The sequence below is a fragment of the Cynocephalus volans genome, chromosome 7 (assembly GCF_027409185.1).
Source record: "Cynocephalus volans isolate mCynVol1 chromosome 7, mCynVol1.pri, whole genome shotgun sequence".
NCBI classification, from domain to species: Eukaryota; Metazoa; Chordata; class Mammalia; order Dermoptera; family Cynocephalidae; genus Cynocephalus; species Cynocephalus volans.
In genome coordinates, this window is record NC_084466.1 from 100,576,347 (window position 1) to 100,593,318 (window position 16,972).

At 35.2% G+C, this 16,972-nt stretch overlaps 1 protein-coding gene across 7 annotated transcripts in view; it reads left to right on the forward strand.

Moving 5' to 3' along the window:
* Positions 1-16,972, forward strand: part of RUFY2 (RUN and FYVE domain containing 2) — a 53,820-nt gene that overhangs the window by 17,190 nt on the left and 19,658 nt on the right. For 3 of the 7 annotated variants that reach the window (XR_010024054.1, XM_063102543.1, XM_063102544.1), the window contains exons 11-15: positions 315-482; positions 1,283-1,380; positions 3,999-4,118; positions 10,775-10,904; positions 11,215-11,309. Coding sequence is in view for 6 of the 7 variants with exons in the window: in XM_063102543.1 (XP_062958613.1) it covers positions 315-482; positions 1,283-1,380; positions 3,999-4,118; positions 10,775-10,904; positions 11,215-11,309 (611 nt within the window). In the remaining variant the exon portion in view is untranslated. Of the gene's footprint in view, positions 1-314; positions 483-1,282; positions 1,381-3,955; positions 4,119-10,774; positions 10,905-11,214; positions 11,360-16,972 lie in introns of those variants that run through there. The other 4 variants (XM_063102546.1, XM_063102547.1, XM_063102545.1 and 1 more) reach the window with 3 other exon arrangements.

Below are 16,972 nucleotides of genomic sequence, written 5' to 3' on the forward strand. Positions count from 1 at the left end.
TATACAGACTGCTTTATTTCCTTTTATTTAGGGGAAATTACTACTGAATATATGAGGCAAAAAATATTTAATTCTTGAACCAGTATAATAGTGATGGTTAACAGAATGTAGAAAATGCTTTCATTTTTAGCAAAAAATGCATTTGAAAATATTTAAAATATGTCATAATTGGGCCTGGTTGTTTCTATTTAATGGATTTAAAAGGAGTAGTCTACATATTGAATGGAAAATCTTTCTTGACCTCATTAATTGTTGTGTATTTGATTTTGACATCTCAAAGTAACATATGAACTGAGGATATGTTGGAATTGCAGGATGTGGAGAATGAGCTAGCGGTACAAGTTAGTATGAAACATGAGATTGAACTTGCCATGAAGTTGTTGGAGAAAGATATTCATGAGAAACAAGATACTCTGATAGGTCTTCGACAACAACTAGAGGAAGTTAAAGCAATTAACATAGAGATGTATCAAAAGTTACAGGTAAGTAATGTTCTTAAATTCTTGCAGTTTCTTTTTGTATAAATTGAAAATGAGTATTTGTAGGAAGGGTTTGGTTTTTAAGAGATAAGCCCATTTTAACTGTGCCATATTGGTTATAAAGGCCAGTGTCTTTTTTTCTACACGGAAGCTTAAGAAATATAATGAAAAATGTACAAAGAACAAACAAACAAAAAGATCATGTGTCTGAATTTATTTTTTAACGCTGAAAGGTTAATAGTATGAAAATTAAATCTTTTGGGAAAACTCTTAATCTAAACATGCAAGAAGGGCTGGCCAGTTAGCTCATTTGGTTACAGCGCAGTGTTACAACACCAAAGTCAAGTGTTCAGATCCTTGTGCCAGTCAGCCAACAAAAGAAAAAGATAACATGCAAGACATTTTTGTGAACTTCTTTATATAGTACAGTCCTGAGAAAGATTTAATTTTGATTGAAATGCTTTAATACCATAATTGTTGTGAATTTTTTAATAAAGTGACATTGCTATTTAATAGACTTGTTGCTAAAAGTCCTTTACAATTTAATTAATTTGAAAAATGGCATAATTTACAAGAATTTATTATGTCTTCTTCCAAAAACATTGAAGGATGAGGTCTTTTTTTCTTTATAACATTTTAAATGAAGACTAATAGCACTGTTTTATGTCATAGAATTATTTTAGTGTACAAATTCACTCTGCTCATTTCAAAGTAACAATCCCATATCAAAGTGGTATAAGAAACTTACAAATATTCAGGTTTAAAAATCAAAACCACTATAACTTTTATGTTTTTATAAATAGGGTTCTGAAGATGGCTTGAAAGAAAAAAATGAAATAATTGCCCGACTAGAAGAAAAAACCCATAAAATAACTGCAGCCATGAGGCAGCTGGAACAAAGGTATAGCATTTTCAGTCTCAGTTTCTTTTGTCCCTTCTTCCCTCTCTTTTCTTTATTGAACTTTGATAACTGTCACGAAAACCATTAGGAAGATTTAGGTTAGGACTTTTTTGTTTAAGCCCAGCAGGATTTTGCCTTTTTGTTTTGGTTGTTGCATGGAATCAAGTTGCTTTATATTAGGCTGATTCATTTGAAATTGCCATTTTGAAGACTTTTTTTTTTAAAAGGCCTAATATCAGCAATTTTATGTGGTTCAATTTATTACATAAAACAAGTACACAAACAAAAGTCTCAAGAAAATTAAAAACAAAAAAAATCCACAATGGGATTATCCCTGATTGATTTCCATGCACATTTAAGTGTCATATTCTTTGCCATTCGCCATCTCTTTATCTGAAACCAAGCATTCCGAAGTATCAGTCTAGTTTTGTTTCTTTGACCTAGGATCCTCAACCCAACTGAAGATATAATTTTGTTTAAATTGGATTGTTTTATACTGGCATTTTTCACTTTTATTGTTGGAAAGTGTAATGTATTTTCATTGCCCTGTCATGTTGGTGTCAACATATGTCTTATCATTGCTTTCTTTGAATCTATTTATGAAAAACATAACTATTAATGCTTTATTGACATGAATATTCTTTTATTGACATCCTCTTTCTTCTTTTTTCTTTTTTGTTTTCTTTATCCCCATTTTTACATTTTGGACATCTTTATCACCTTTCTCTGTCTTTGATTTCTGTCCATTCCATTATGAAGTGACAATGATTTATTAACTCAAACTAGGACAATTGCAATGTCATTGGTGAAATGTGCCAGCAGTGACACTCAGGACCAGTACAAGCTGGTCAAAGATATATCTTTCTGAAAACCACTTGTATTTAAACAGACTAAAAGAATCAACAATTTTGTAATCTATTAAATAGAAAATAATTTGTGCTGTTAAGTATTCTGAAAGGGTATTAGGAACCCTGTACATTACTTGGTCAGCTGCTGTGGTAATCCACTGCCGTAAAGCAGAGTGGGTACACTTGGATTTCTAAAAGTACTTGTACATTCCTCAGACTTCATGCACAAGGGCTGATTTGAGTACTGACCCTTTGGAGGTCAGGATTTTTAAATGCGATTTTATCTTTTTAGCTACTTTTTGATGGAAAGTATAAAAATTGTTTAAAAATAAGTTTACCTTTGCTTTCAGGATGTGTTGGCACAGATATTTTTTCTCCGTTGGCCCACTTTTTGCTTAATGGCTCTCTTACTGACTTTTTAATGTGTTTTAAAATAGTTTATAACCCAGATTGGCTGTCATTCTGTGCTTAAGCATCTCAATTTTCCAGTTCCCTCTAGCCCTCTTCTGATAGCACAACTTCAAGGCCTACCTCACTCTGACTTTTATTTTACTTTCTGTAACCTTGGAGAAAATCTTGGATCCACCCTCACCACCTTAATATTTTAATTTTAAGTTTAGATTTAGAGATAACTTAAATGTTACTCTCCTTTCCTTGGAAACAGCATATATACTCCTGAAATGTATGAGGGTTGCCCCATTGGTATGATTTTAAGGAAGAAAGGAAGAGACAGGTTTTTTTGGCTAGTTGAACAGAAGATTTTCTTGTGATTCTCTATAAGGAGTTAATGTCCCTTGGTTTTTAGGAGATATTTTCTTATAAAAATATTGATATTAAATCTAAGAAATCCTAGATGGCCAAAGAAGGTAGGGAGTGGAGTTAAACATAGGGAAAAGCAATGAGTTGCAAATAAAAACAGGAAAAGTGAAAATTACAACATTTTTAGCTAATTTTTAATATCCAATGGTGAGGAACAAAAATGATCTTTAGAGAATGATGCCTAGGGCTGAGCCCGTGGCGCACTCGGTAGCGTGCCGCGCTAGCAGCGCGGCGACGCTCCCGCCGCCGCGGGTTCAGATCCTATATAAGGATGATCGGTGCACTCCCTGGCTGAGCGCCGGTCACCGGAAAAAATAAAAAATAAATAAAAAATAGAGAATGATGCCTAAATTCTTCTTGAATCTTAAAGAATAAATTTACACATGCATACACACACACATATACACACATACAGCTTTGGCATAATTTAGTAAATGTATAAAGATCCTATAGGAAGGACTCAGCTATCATTTGGAATAATTGCAGATCTTTGCTCTTGGCCTTGTAGCACACTTGATTCCTGGCATACATATCCTAACATAACATATAACAGTGTGGCCTCGTCACCTAGTATAGACATAAGTACTATGCTTTTTAAGGTTTTGTAAATAGGCAGTAATATACCTATTATACTTTGAAATTTGATTCATTATGCTCTACATAAGTGGTAAAGGCTGTATTGCTTTGCATTGCTAATTATGAACAAGAAATAAAATAAATTTGAAGATAGTATTCTGGGCATATTATATGTTATATTGAAAGAAGAATCACAAAACAAATTTCTAGACATTGTGTGGCTCTTTCACGTTTGAGTTTGTGAGTTTTCCCCCAAACTTTGTTTTCATTTAGAAATGTTTCTATTTCCCCATTTTTCTTTTATTTGTCTTCTTCACCCTTTTACACCCTAGTTCTAGCCTCAGTTTTACCCAAAGTTGATTTGAATTACACCAGATTGCAGCAAGCAGAGAAGGCACAAATGGAAGCTGAAGATGAGGATGAGAAATACTTACAAGAATGTCTGAGTAAATCCGACAGTCTGCAGAAACAAATCTCCCAAAAGGAGAAACAGCTGTGAGTATTTCACTCTTGGAAACAAATACATATCTAAACATAATCTGTATCCCTCCCCCCCTTTTTTGCACATAATGGTAGAATACAGTATTTTTATTTATCTAATGATGTCAGCTAGATTGTAATGTTCACTTTAAAAAACAAAAAAATTAGAAAATAATTGTGATAATACTTATGTTTTTATTCCCTTTATTGTGTACAGATAGGTCTTTCAACTCTTACTATCTTCTTGCTCTAAGAGAGTTTTATTCTTTCTGCTGTTGTTTAATGTTAATATGATCACCATTATATTTCTAGGTACTGAGTATAGTAGGCTTTTGTAACTCCAAAGAACATGTATTATTAAAGAACATGTTGTTTTCTGAGAACATTTTTATTAGTATTTCATATGATAGATCTATATATCACCAACTAGGAAGGATGTCCATATGTCATTGAGTTGAAAAAAAGCAAGTTGCAGATAGTATGCCAAATATCCCATTTTTTAGTAAAATTAAAACCATGCATGTATTTATATTTATATATACATAGAAAAAAGTTTAAAGAGTACAGATTCTAGGGAGTGGTTATCTTAAGGGAGTGATGGCAGGCTGACAGGGGCATTTTAATTTTTACTTTATAAGCATCAGTATTTTTTCCCCAGTAAATATGTACCACTTTTGTTATTAAAAGAAAACAACCATGGTAAATAGTTATGTATTATGTTAATAGATCATTAAATAAGACCACACGCCTTGTGTGATGTGTAAGTTGCTGTCTTTAGATCTGTTGGTTGAAGTGTTAAGTTCTCTGTCCTTGCTGATTTTCTGTCTAGTAATCCTATCAATTACTAAGGAAGGATTTGTTGAAATATACAACTGTAATTGTGGATTTGTGTATATTTCCTTTCAGTTTTATCAGTTTTTGCTTCTTGTAGTCTGAAACTCTTGTTATTTGGTGCCTACACATTTCAGATTGCTAATATGTCTTCTTGGTGGATTGACCCTTTTGTCATTATATAATACACTTCTTTGTGTCTGGTAATTTTTTAGCTCTGAAGTCTACTTTTTCTGATATTGATATAGCCACTCCTGCTTTCTGTCGATTAATGTTTACATTTTTCCATCTTTTACTTTCAGCCTACCTTTATCATTATATTTGAAGTGAGTTTCTTATAAACAGCATATCGTTTTTTTTTTTTTTAAATCAATTGTGCCAATTCTGTCTTTTTGTGGTACACTTAGTCCATTTACGTTTAGTGGAATTATTGATATATTAGAACTTAAATCTGCCATGTTATTGTTTGCTTTGTTTTTCCTCCTTTTTCTTGTCCCTCTATTTGATTTTTGCTGATTTCCTGTAGATTACATGAACATTATCTACAATTCTGGTTTGATTTATGTATTATTATTATTTTTTTAAAGATGACTCGTAAGGGGATCTTAACCCTTGACTTGGTGTTGTTAGCACCACACTCTCCCATGTGAGCTAACTGGCCATCCCTATATAGGGATCTGAACCTGTGGCCTTGGTGTTGTCAGCACCACACTCTCCTAAGTGAGCCATGGGGCCAACCCTTATGTATGGTTTTTTGAGTGTATGTCTTTGTATAGATTTCTTAGTGGTTGCTCTAGGCATTATATTACACATATACATCTTTTCACAGTCTCCTGGTATCAACATTTTGCCACTTTTGGGTAAATTGTGGAAATCCTCCATTTTTGTCTTTTTACCCTCTCCTCTTTATAATATAATTTGCTTAAATATTCTAGATATATTTAGAATCACATCAGACAATGTTACTATATGTGATTCAACCATTAAACATAATTTAATATTTAAATTAGAAAATTCTCTTCATTATTCTTTCTTCATTCCTGAAGTTACAAGTTTCCTTCTTTGTGTCTGAACTTTCTGTAGCCATTCTTTTAGGGTAAGTCTCTTGGTATCAAATTCTGTTTCACTTTCATTTTTGAAGGATATTTTCACAGGGTATAGAATTTTGGGTTGACAGTTTTTTTCTTTTAGCTCTTTTTTTTTTTTTTTTGTCTTTTTGTGACCGGTAAGAGGATCGCAACCCTTGGGTGGTTTCGCCCGCACAGTGCTCAGCCAGTGAGTGCACCGGCCATTCCTATATAGGATCCAAACCTGTGGCGGGAGCGCCGCTGCGCTCCCAAGCGCTGCACTCTCCCGAGTGCGCCACGGGGCCGGCCCTCTTTTAGCTCTTGAGAAATGTTCTGCCACTTTCTTTTGGCCTTCATGATTTCTGATGAAAAATACACTGTCATTTCAATTATTGTTCCTCTATAGGTATTATGTCATTTTTTTCTAACTGCTTTCAAAATTCTTTCTTTGGATTTATTTTACAGTCTTCCCTTGGTATCTTTGGAACATTGTTTCCAGGATGCCCGAGGATACCAAAATCTGTGGATGTCAAGTCCCTTATATAAAATGACATAATATTTGCATATAACCTATGCACATCCTTTTTATTTGTATTATTTATTTATTTATTTATTTATTTATTTATTGGCTGGCCACAGAGATTGAACCCTGGACCTTGGTGTTATCAGCACCACTCTGTAACCAATGGAGTTAACCAGCTGGCCATGTTATTATTTTTTATTTTATTTTTTATCCTGAATATTTTTGATCCACAGTTGGTTGGATCTGTGGATGTGAAACCCATGGTAGGCTGACTGTATTTGAGGTTTGGTCAGCTTCTTGAATTTGTAGATTCATGTCTTTGCCAAATTTGGGAAATTTTCAGCCATTATTTCTTCAGATATTTTTTTCAGCTTCACTTGCTTTCTCTTCTGTTTCAAAGACTCTGATACCGTGAATGTTAGATCTTTTTTTTAGTCTCAGAGGACCCTGAGACTGTCCTTTTTTTTTTAAGCTGGCTCAGGTTTTACCATTGATCTTTTTTTAATTCCTCCAATCTATTTTTTCTCTGTTGTTCAGATTGGGTAATTTTTGTTGTTTTGTTTTCAAGTTCATTCATTCTTTCCTTATCATCTTCATTCTTTTATTGAACCCATCCAATGAGATTATTGTATTTTTCAGTTCTAAGATTTACATTTGACTCTTCTTTACTTTCTTCCTTCCTTTCTTTCTTCCTCTTTCTCTCCCTCCTTCCCTTCCTCAGTAAGACTTCCTATTCTTTCAGGTGTGCTCTTAATTGGTCATTGGAGCATTTTTATGATGGCTGCTTTAAAATTCTTGTCAGAAAATTCCACTATCTGTAATTTTTTGACATGTTGGAATCTGTTGATTGATTTTCTCATACAAGTTGAGATTTTCTTGGGTTTTGGTATGACAAATGTTTTTCAATTGATCTTGGACACTTTGGGTATTATGGAACTCTGGATCTTATTTAAATTTTTTGTTTTAGCAATCCTCTACTGAAACCACACTGTTAGGAGGAGACTGTGGACAGTGGCCCTTTATACCAAGTAGGGGTAGAGGCCTAGGACCATCCCAGAAGGGATGGAGAAGAGTACCTAATAACTGCTGGGCAGGGATTGAAATTGAGGCATTCAACTCATGCTCCACTGACAATGTGGAGAAGGGGAGTGGTGTCTTGTTACCATCAGGCAGAAGTGGAAGTTCAGGCTTTCCCCTTGGTTTCTGCTGACACCATCCTGGAGGAGAGAGGGAGAAATGCTTCATTACCACTGGGCAGGAGTAGAAATCTAGGCTCCTTACTTGCCTGGCTTTCACTGACACCGTGGGGAGGGTAAGAAATGCCTTATTACTGCTACATGGGGATAAAAGTCCCAGGCTTTCCAGGTGGCATCCGCTGATACCAGTGGGGTGGGTGGGGAGAGACACCTTATTACTGCTGGGTGGTGGTGAAAGTCCAGGCTTCCCACTTGGCATTCTCTGACACCACAATAGTGAGGTGCAGGAGGGATACCTCATTATTGCCAGGCTAGGGTAGAAATCTAAACTTCCCACTCAACCTTTACTCCCCCCTTTGTTTGGGGGGCCATGGGATTTTTTCACTGGTGTTTTGCTGGATTAAGGCACTTATTGTCAAAAAAGGTTTCTATCTTGTTAGGCTGTCTCCTTCTCAGACCTTTGGCAAGATAGCAGACTTTTCTTGAGGCTTTTATCTGTGTCCATTGGTGTTTATGGGTTGAGGGCTTCCTTAACACCCAATCTGAACTATATAAGAGATAAGAAAACACTTTAGGGAACTCACCACCATATTGTTCCTTGAGTCCTGGGTTTCCTAGCTGATCTGCCTGCCCTCTTCTCTCTATCTTTCAGAGTTGTCTTATGTTTATTTTATCAAGGGTTTTTTTTTTTTTTTTGGAGGCTGGCCAGTGCAGGGAATCAAACCCTTGACCTTGGTGTTACAAGGCTGTACTCTAGCCAACTAAGCTAAATGGCCAGCCCATTGTCAAGGATTTTTAACTGTACTTAGTTGGAGGGATAGGTAGGAATGTGTTAACTCCATCAAGTCTATTACAAAAATAATATTTTGAGGAATTGGTATATAGAATAAGCCTTTATGCCATGGAATATTACCTTGGTTGAAAACTTGCATCATTTGTACATTGTGAAAACTGTGAAACTAAAACCTTACCCGCCCCTCCTGCCCTCACTCAAAAAAAGCACTCAGCAAACAAAAATTTTCTCTTAAAGGCAGCCAGCACTTTCGGAGCTTCCTTTGGCAACAGAAAATCACAAGGAGCATTTAAATCATCAGGTTTATTAATGGTGTCATGGGCTTTGTTGTGTAAGTCCCTATGCCCTGCCAAATGAAACACACAAAAAGTAAGACTGGGACACTTTGCCAGTCAGTAGAATACAATCTTGAAACCCTGGTACTCTGTTACTGAATCGCCTTTCTAGTGTTTGACAAAAGTGTAGGTAAGGCAAATCTGATATTCTGCAAAATGGTGTAACTTATTCTGCAGTGATGCCGCTATTTGATCTCTGCCCAGAGGATGACCCAAACAATGCTACAGGGACCTGCCCCTTCTGCATAGGGCTAGACTACTTAATAGGACTTGGGTGCAGCTGCTGAGAGAAGACGTTTGTCCCTGCTGAAACTATGAAATTAATTTTGTCATTCAGTTTGTACCATTTTGGTAAAGCCTGAACATGTTAATTTAGAGACCAGGAGAATCCCTAATGGTCAGAAAAATTAGAGCCATGTGTATGGAAATGGGCAGTAGTTGGGACTTTGTCAGAGGGAAACAGATTCTGTTTTTTCCCCTAAAATGGAAATAACTTTATCAGTTCTTGATTATGAAAAGATTACATGCTCTTGGCCAAAACCTAAGAAAATATTAAAAAGTTTCCATTTTGATAATCATTTTGAGGCACTGTGATGAATATCCTTATAGTTTTTTTGAAATGCATAAATATTTTTTGTGTTTTTTAGAAATAGGATCGTGCTGCATATTCTTTAGTATCTTGTTTGCTTTATTTACTACATCATGGACATTGGATCCTATCCATTAATACAGGGTTTATATCATCATATCACAGTTAACCTAAAGGAATCCTTTAGCCCCCCAAATTGTGCCTTGTTGTTTGAGTTTGCATATCTTTGATTACTAGCAATAGTCTTTTGTATTTCTTTTGTGTGTGTGTGAATTGCCAGTTGATGTCAGCTATTTGTTTCTTTTGGGGTAATCAGCTTTTTAATATTTATTTGTAAGAGCTCTTTATGTGTTTAGCCTGGGTCTTTCACATATAGTGAAAATGTTTTCTAAGTTTATTGTTCTTTTTAAGTTTGTTGATAGTGTTTTTTAAAATTTAGACTTAAAAATTTTTTTTTTTTGTCTTTTTCGTGACCGGCACTCAGCCAGTGAGTGTACCGGCCATTCCTATATAGGATCTGAACCCGCGGCGGGAGTGTCGCCGCGCTCCCAGCGCTGTACTCTCCCGAGTGCACCACGGGCTCGGCCCAACTTTAAAATTTTTTATCTAGTTATGGCCTTCCTTTTTTTTCTTTATGGTTTCTGCCTTTGATATTCAACATGTCTTTTGACAATATATTTATATAACTTAAAAACAAAATTTTTCCTTTTCATTTTCACTCAGTTATTTCTGATGATAGATGATGAGGCCACTCAACAGGGTACTTTGGTATATCAGTGTTAGTAACATATATCTTTTTCTCTGCATTCTTTTTAGATTTGTAGTGAAATAGTATTTACCAACAATTTGTAAATTCCATTTTCATGTATCTCTTCTCTTCAAACCTGAATTATAAAATCTAAAATTTATTCCATTGGAAAATATGTGACTGTAGGTAGAAATGCTTACTGAATGGCACAGAAATGTAAATAATTAAAACCCCATATTTCTCCCCTTAGTTTCATTCCCAAAATGTAAACAGTTTTAATAGTATGGTATGTGCTCTTCCAAGTCATTTTCTGTGCCTACACAGCATTTATGTATGTAAAATTAATAAATGACATAATTATTTTTTAATAAGGATTTTTTTGTGGTTGGCAAATGAATTGATACTTTGTGATTAAAAAACTCTGTGCTGCTGAAGTTGTTTACCAAAAAATATTTATGAAAGAATATGTCTGAAGAAATGTGTTACAATGGCAAAAACCGTCAATCAAAAAGATGCTCTCATTAAAGAATACATGCATCTGTCATGTGAGAAATAGCACTGAGCTTCTGTGTATTATTTGTCATTCAAGGGTGCAACTGGAAACTGATTTGAAGATTGAGAAGGAATGGAGGCAGACTTTGCAGGAAGATCTTCAAAAGGAGAAAGATGCCTTATATCATCTTAGAAATGAGACGCAACAAATCATTAGTCTTAAAAAAGTAAATAGTGGTAAACTTTAAAAATTATATTTTGATGAATGTTAACTTATTTAGAAAGATAAATCATAATTTACATTTATGCCAAGGAAACAGGATATATTAGTCATCTTAAAAAAAAATTTCAGTAAGGGGATTAAGTGAATGGAAAATAGTTAATACATAGAGCAGCTAGGAAAGGGCTTTGGACACATAGTTCTGTTTCTTATAAAAAGCTTCAGGATATTTGTTCCTAATTAATGGTATATATACAGCATGGAGTTTCTTGTTTCTTTCTTTTAAATTGCATTTTCTGTCTTTTATTGTCTTGAAGGAGTTCCTCAACCTCCAGGAGGAAAATCAGCAGTTGAAAAAAATATATCATGAACAAGAGCAAGCGCTTCAAGAACTTGGCAACAAACTTAGCGAGTAATTTCTCTTTTTTCCTTCAACAAAATAGTCATTGACTTTTATAAAAGGTATGAGACTGACTGATTAGCTCAGTTGGTTAGAGCATGGTGTTAAAACACCAAGGTCAAGGGTTCAGATCTCCTTACCGGCCAGCCACCAAAAAAAGAAAAGATATGAGTGTACCAAACCAAATAGGCAGAAAAGTCTAAAAGTGGGAAAGAAAGATATGAATTATTAAGGAAAAACAAGCCAAAACTTTAAAGATTAAAAAATAAAACTAAATTGGAGAAATTTTATTGAACATTATCTTCATTTTAGTAGATCTTAGCTAGGAATGTTTCCCAGTAGGTAAAAGTTATGGTTCTTGTTTAATTTCTTCAATGTGAGAGAATACAGAAGTTCATTTAATATATTTTCCTCAGAACAACAGAAGCTGAAATTTTCAAAACATCCAGAGAGCTCTCTTTCAGACTATTTTTAGAAGGAGCCAGCATTGTGAGAAATAGAGGTTTTATGCTTTCTGAAGGAGGGCTTTCCTTCATACAATGTGGTCTTATTGCAATAAAATGTCATGGGGATCCTATAAAGAAATGAAGGAGGAATGGTGTTTTACCTTCTCATATTTTCCTCCCTGTTCCCTGTGGTCTGTGTTTTGGCTCAGCAGTTCCATCTTTGTGCCTTGATTGAACATATATTGCCACGTGTAAGCTCAGGAAGATTTAATTTAGTATTGAATGTACCATTGCCATGTTAAAAAAATAACATCACTTTTTTTCATACAGAAAAGTAAAAATAAGAAAGCTACAATGGCCCATAATCAATCACCTATGTAAATCTCTTCGATGTTTTATATGATTTAGAGAATTCAAATAGTACAAAAAGGTATAAAACAAAAAAGTGCCTACCTCCTCCCAAGTATCAATTCCCAAAGTTAGCTAAGCCTCACAACAACAAATGTATATGTAAGCATCTTGTCATACGTATAGATATGATTAGTTATATACATATATGCATATATCACATTTGTAAAAATTCAACTCAGTAGGAACCGTACTAGAATGGAGATTTAATTACTAAAAGTGGGATTCCATCAAGAGGTAATGAGACCAATTTCCAGGGGCATAAGAAAGAGTAATTCACTAGAACCACAAAAGGACATATCAGTTCTCAAAAAGATAAAACTTTTTGTCTCTACAGCTTTTCAAAGAACAATTTTCATGGTGGTTCTGATAAGCAAGATTTCAATTCCAATCTGCCATCCATTTATTGAGCACTTTGAACCAAACCCTGTGCTAAGTGTTTATTAACTTATTTCCCATTTATTCATTTGTCAGATACTGAGCTTCTACGATGTGCCAGGCACTATGCTAAGTGCTAGAGAATCAACAATGAACAGTTCCCACAACAAAAAATAAACATTTTTATATTTATTAAGATCATAAACATTTAATATTAAAATATAATGGAATAGTAAAACAAGGAATGTATATTACTTTCATCCATCCCCCACAATACTAGAGACTTTATAGTTGTATTAAAGGCATAATCATTTGATTGGCTAGAGGCTACCTTCAGACTCTTGTTATTTGTTTTAGTCTGGTTCATTGATCTCAAATTTTACCTTGCAGGAAGATTACTGCTCAGGGTTGGATATGCTGCACATTCTATACTGAACTTTATGGGTTATTTGAGGAATTTTCAAGGGTTATTTTGACTATTAAATTTTTCTGTTGTATGCTGATTTGTTTAGCTAACTCCTGTGTAATTCCACTGTATGCATGTTCTTTCCTTGGTTTTTTACTTGAGAATATAAGTTAGAGATTTTTCTGTATCAGTGCATACCAGTATTCCATTGAATGGATGTGCTGTAAGTTTTTTTTTTTTTTTTTTAAATGAGTCATAATGATTTATACATATTTTGGGGATTCAACATGGACACATGTTGATCTAATCAATATTACTAGCATATATATTGTTACAAATCATACTTATTCTTTATGCCCCTTGTCCATTCTCTCCCTATCCCCACTCCCTCCCTCCTCCCTCCTCCTTCCCTCCTCTAATTACCCTAGCTTTCTTCTCTCCTTCTGAAAGAGTAATGGTTACTCTGTTGATTTGTTGCCTAGATGATCTGTCCAAATGCTGAGAGGTGTGTTCAGGGCCCCCGATATTATCATAGAGCAGATGCTTCTTCTGTCACTCTGGAATGGGCTTTGTGGAGAGAGACATCCTCTTCTGTTCTTTGGTCTCTGCTGGTGACTCTCCTTATATCAATGCACTCCAGTGGCTGGCAGACCATCTGTGTGGTGGTTGTGGTGTCTAGCTGCTTTCGTGGCAGCTGTGGTCATTGTGGTGGCTGTGGTGGGCCACCCACATGGAGATGATGTTTTTGGCATGCTCTTTGGTGCTGGCGGGGTGCCTGGTTGTGGGAGGGGGGGTCTGGTCCTCAGACCCATGCCTCAGGACCTGGTATGCTCTTTGGTGCTGGCGGGGTGCCCAGTTGTGGGAGGGGGTCCAGTCTCTAGCTTCATAACTTGGGTCTCCAGGTGGACCCTGAGACACTGGTGGTGTGCCTGGTTGTGGGAGGGGAGGTCCGGTCCCCAGCTCCAAGTATTGCTGTGACCACCTTGTATGTATATTTTGATATATCTTGATATTCTTGATGAATTTATCTGAATAGCAAGGTCCTAGAACTTCCTGGGCTAAAAAGAATGTGCTTTAAAATTTTTAATAGTGGGCCAGCCTGTGGCTCACATGGGAGAGTGTGGTGCTGATAACACCAAAGCCACGGGTTTGAATCCCTATATAGGGATGGCCGGTTAGCTCACTTGGGAGAGCATGGTGTTGACAACACCAAGTCAAGGGTTAAGATCCCCTTAACAGTCATCTTTAAAAAAAAAAAAATGAAATAAAAATAAAAACTATAAACAATATATAAAGAAAACGTGTTTCTTACAGAGAGAGCTGCATCTGAGGGAAATCAGTTGAAGTATTCCTATGCATGAAATCTCCAGCCCATTTAGAAAATGAAGGAAGATACTCCTCTACTTCTTATTTTATTTTGTCTTGATTCAGATTTACATGGTAACTGCCAAAATAAGAGATATTAAATATGAAAGCATAAGTAAGAGAAAAGTAAATAAGGACAAAAACATCCAAATAAGCAACCCAAGTGTTCATCAGCTAATGAACAGATAAACAAAATGTGATATATACATACAATGAAATACTATTCAGCCTTTATAAAGAGGGAAATTCTAGGGGCCGGCCCCTAGCTCACTTGGGAGAGTGTGGTGCTGATAACTCCAAGGCCACAGGTTTGGATCCCTATATAGGGATGGCTGGTTAGCTCACTTGGGAGAGCGTGGTGCTGACAGCACCAAGTTAAGGGTTAAGGTCCCCTTACCGGTCATCTTTTAAAAAAAAAAATTTTTTTTTTTTTAATAGTGCCAAATTGTCTTCCACCTCCAATCTATATCTTCTCCAGTAGTGGGAGAGAGTGTGCCTGTTTTTGCCAGTGTGATAGTTAAAAATCTTATTATTTTGGAGGCCGGCCCATGGCTCACTCGGTAGAGTGCGGTGCGATAACACCAAGGCCACGGGTTCGGATCCTATATAGGGATGGCCGGTTCGCTCACTGGCTGAGCGTGGTGCTGACAACACCAAGCCAAGGGTTGAGATCCCCTTACCAGTCATCTTTTTAAAAAAAAAAAAAAAAAAAAAATCTTATTATTTTGGTTTGTATTTTTTAACCATGAGGCAGGTTGAGCATCTGTATTTGTGTTCCATTTGTATTGTAGTTTATTTTCTGTAAACTGTCTGTTCATATCCTTTGCACATATTTTTGGTTGAATTGTTCATCTTTTTCTTATGGGATCTTTGTAAATTAATTTGTACACAGTGCACATCTTTTTGTCCCAGTTTGTCATTTGTCTTTTTACTTTGTAGTGTATATTTTTTTACTTGCTAATGTTTGAATTTTTATAGTGCAGATTTATCAGAGTTTTCCTTTATTGCTTCTGAGACCATAGTCCCTAAAACATGGGTAGCACCTTTTATCCTCTTAACTCTAATTCTTCTCTACAGTGACAAGAATTTAATCAGGGCTGGAAAAGGGCTCAGTGGCCTTCTAACCAAGTTTTCCCAGACCTTAGCAATTTATCTATCAAAACACTTTTACTTTTCCTCTTCCTCTGCCTATTCCTATATACATTATTAGATTGAAATAAGTAAAAACAGTAAATTCCCCTCTGCTACACAGGATGATGACTATTTCTTTAAAAACTTATTGATGGTGAGGAACTGAGGTTGGCTCAATGCTTTTTAACCTTTGCGCCTAATTTACCAGAATTGGCTTTAAGTTTTATAGACTACTTAGGTGTTATTTAAAACAGGGTGGGTGCATCATGTAGAATAATAGTGAAACATATGGAATGGTTTCTTTGAATCTTATAATTCTGCTAAAAGTGAAAATTAAAGTTTCAGAAAGTTGTTAAACTTTCCTCTTGAGTTCTTTTCAGGTTAATACTGGATATAAAAATTAGTCTTCGTTAATATCATTCACAGGATAAGCATCTCTGCCAGCTGTGTGACCTAGGATCAATCATGTAACCTCTTTAAGCCCATTTCCCCATTTGGAGAAATGGAGAATTATAAAATTCCCAAAATGGAGAGTTATAAAATCTCCAAAGTGTTTTTCCTAATTAACTGAGAATAATCATGTGAAAGCACCTAAAACAGTGCCTTTCCTCATCACAAGCACACTATCAGTTTCTTGTCTGTAAAATGAACAGATTGGATCTGAAAATTATTTTCTAGTCCTTACATTCTGATCCTGCAATTTTAAATGTAAATGGTTAATTTTAATTAGAAAAATACTTTTTATAATTAAATATATACTCATTGGTTTATTATTGAAGGATTCTTTATAAAGAATTTCTGATAGATTTTGGAAGACTTTAAACATCGACTATTCTTCTTAATAAATTATTATTGTAGTAGGTATACTATCTAATTTGAGAATTAAAGAAGTGAAAGTAGGCCTGAAGGGAACTATTATTTGAAGAAAACATGGAAAAACAGCCTTATAACACCAAGGTCACGAGTTCGGATCTCCATACTGGCCAGCTGCCAAAACACAAAAAGAAAGGAAAACATGGAACATATGAAATAGTAGGATGGAATATTCAAGGAAGAGCATCGAGACAATTAATATATCTGTGTTATAATGACTGATAGTTTAAAATGCGTGGAGTGTTCTGTGAAGGATGATACCTTTTCTTCATCAATCAGCCTTTTTTTCATCAAGGCTTAAATTCTAGCAAGAAGAATTTTTAGTTTAGAAAAAGAAATTACCAGGACTCTTCCAAATCTAGTATTCTGTAGATGCTATTCTTTCCACACAAAGAAATTTATAAAGTTTTCTTCCTTGAAAGCAAGGGTTTCAGAATTATAAGAGGTTTGTGTAATTGATGGGTATTTTCCTATGGTGTCATAATTGATTGTATCACATTCATCATATTCTAATGTTTTATTTTGACCCTTCTCTATGCTCTTTTTATACTAAGGTCAATATTTTCACACTCTTAAGATACATGTTCCTAAGTAAAAGCTAATTAAAATGAATAATATAGACATCTGTTTCCTTCCTGTCTAGGACAAGTAGAAGATCTTCTTGCACA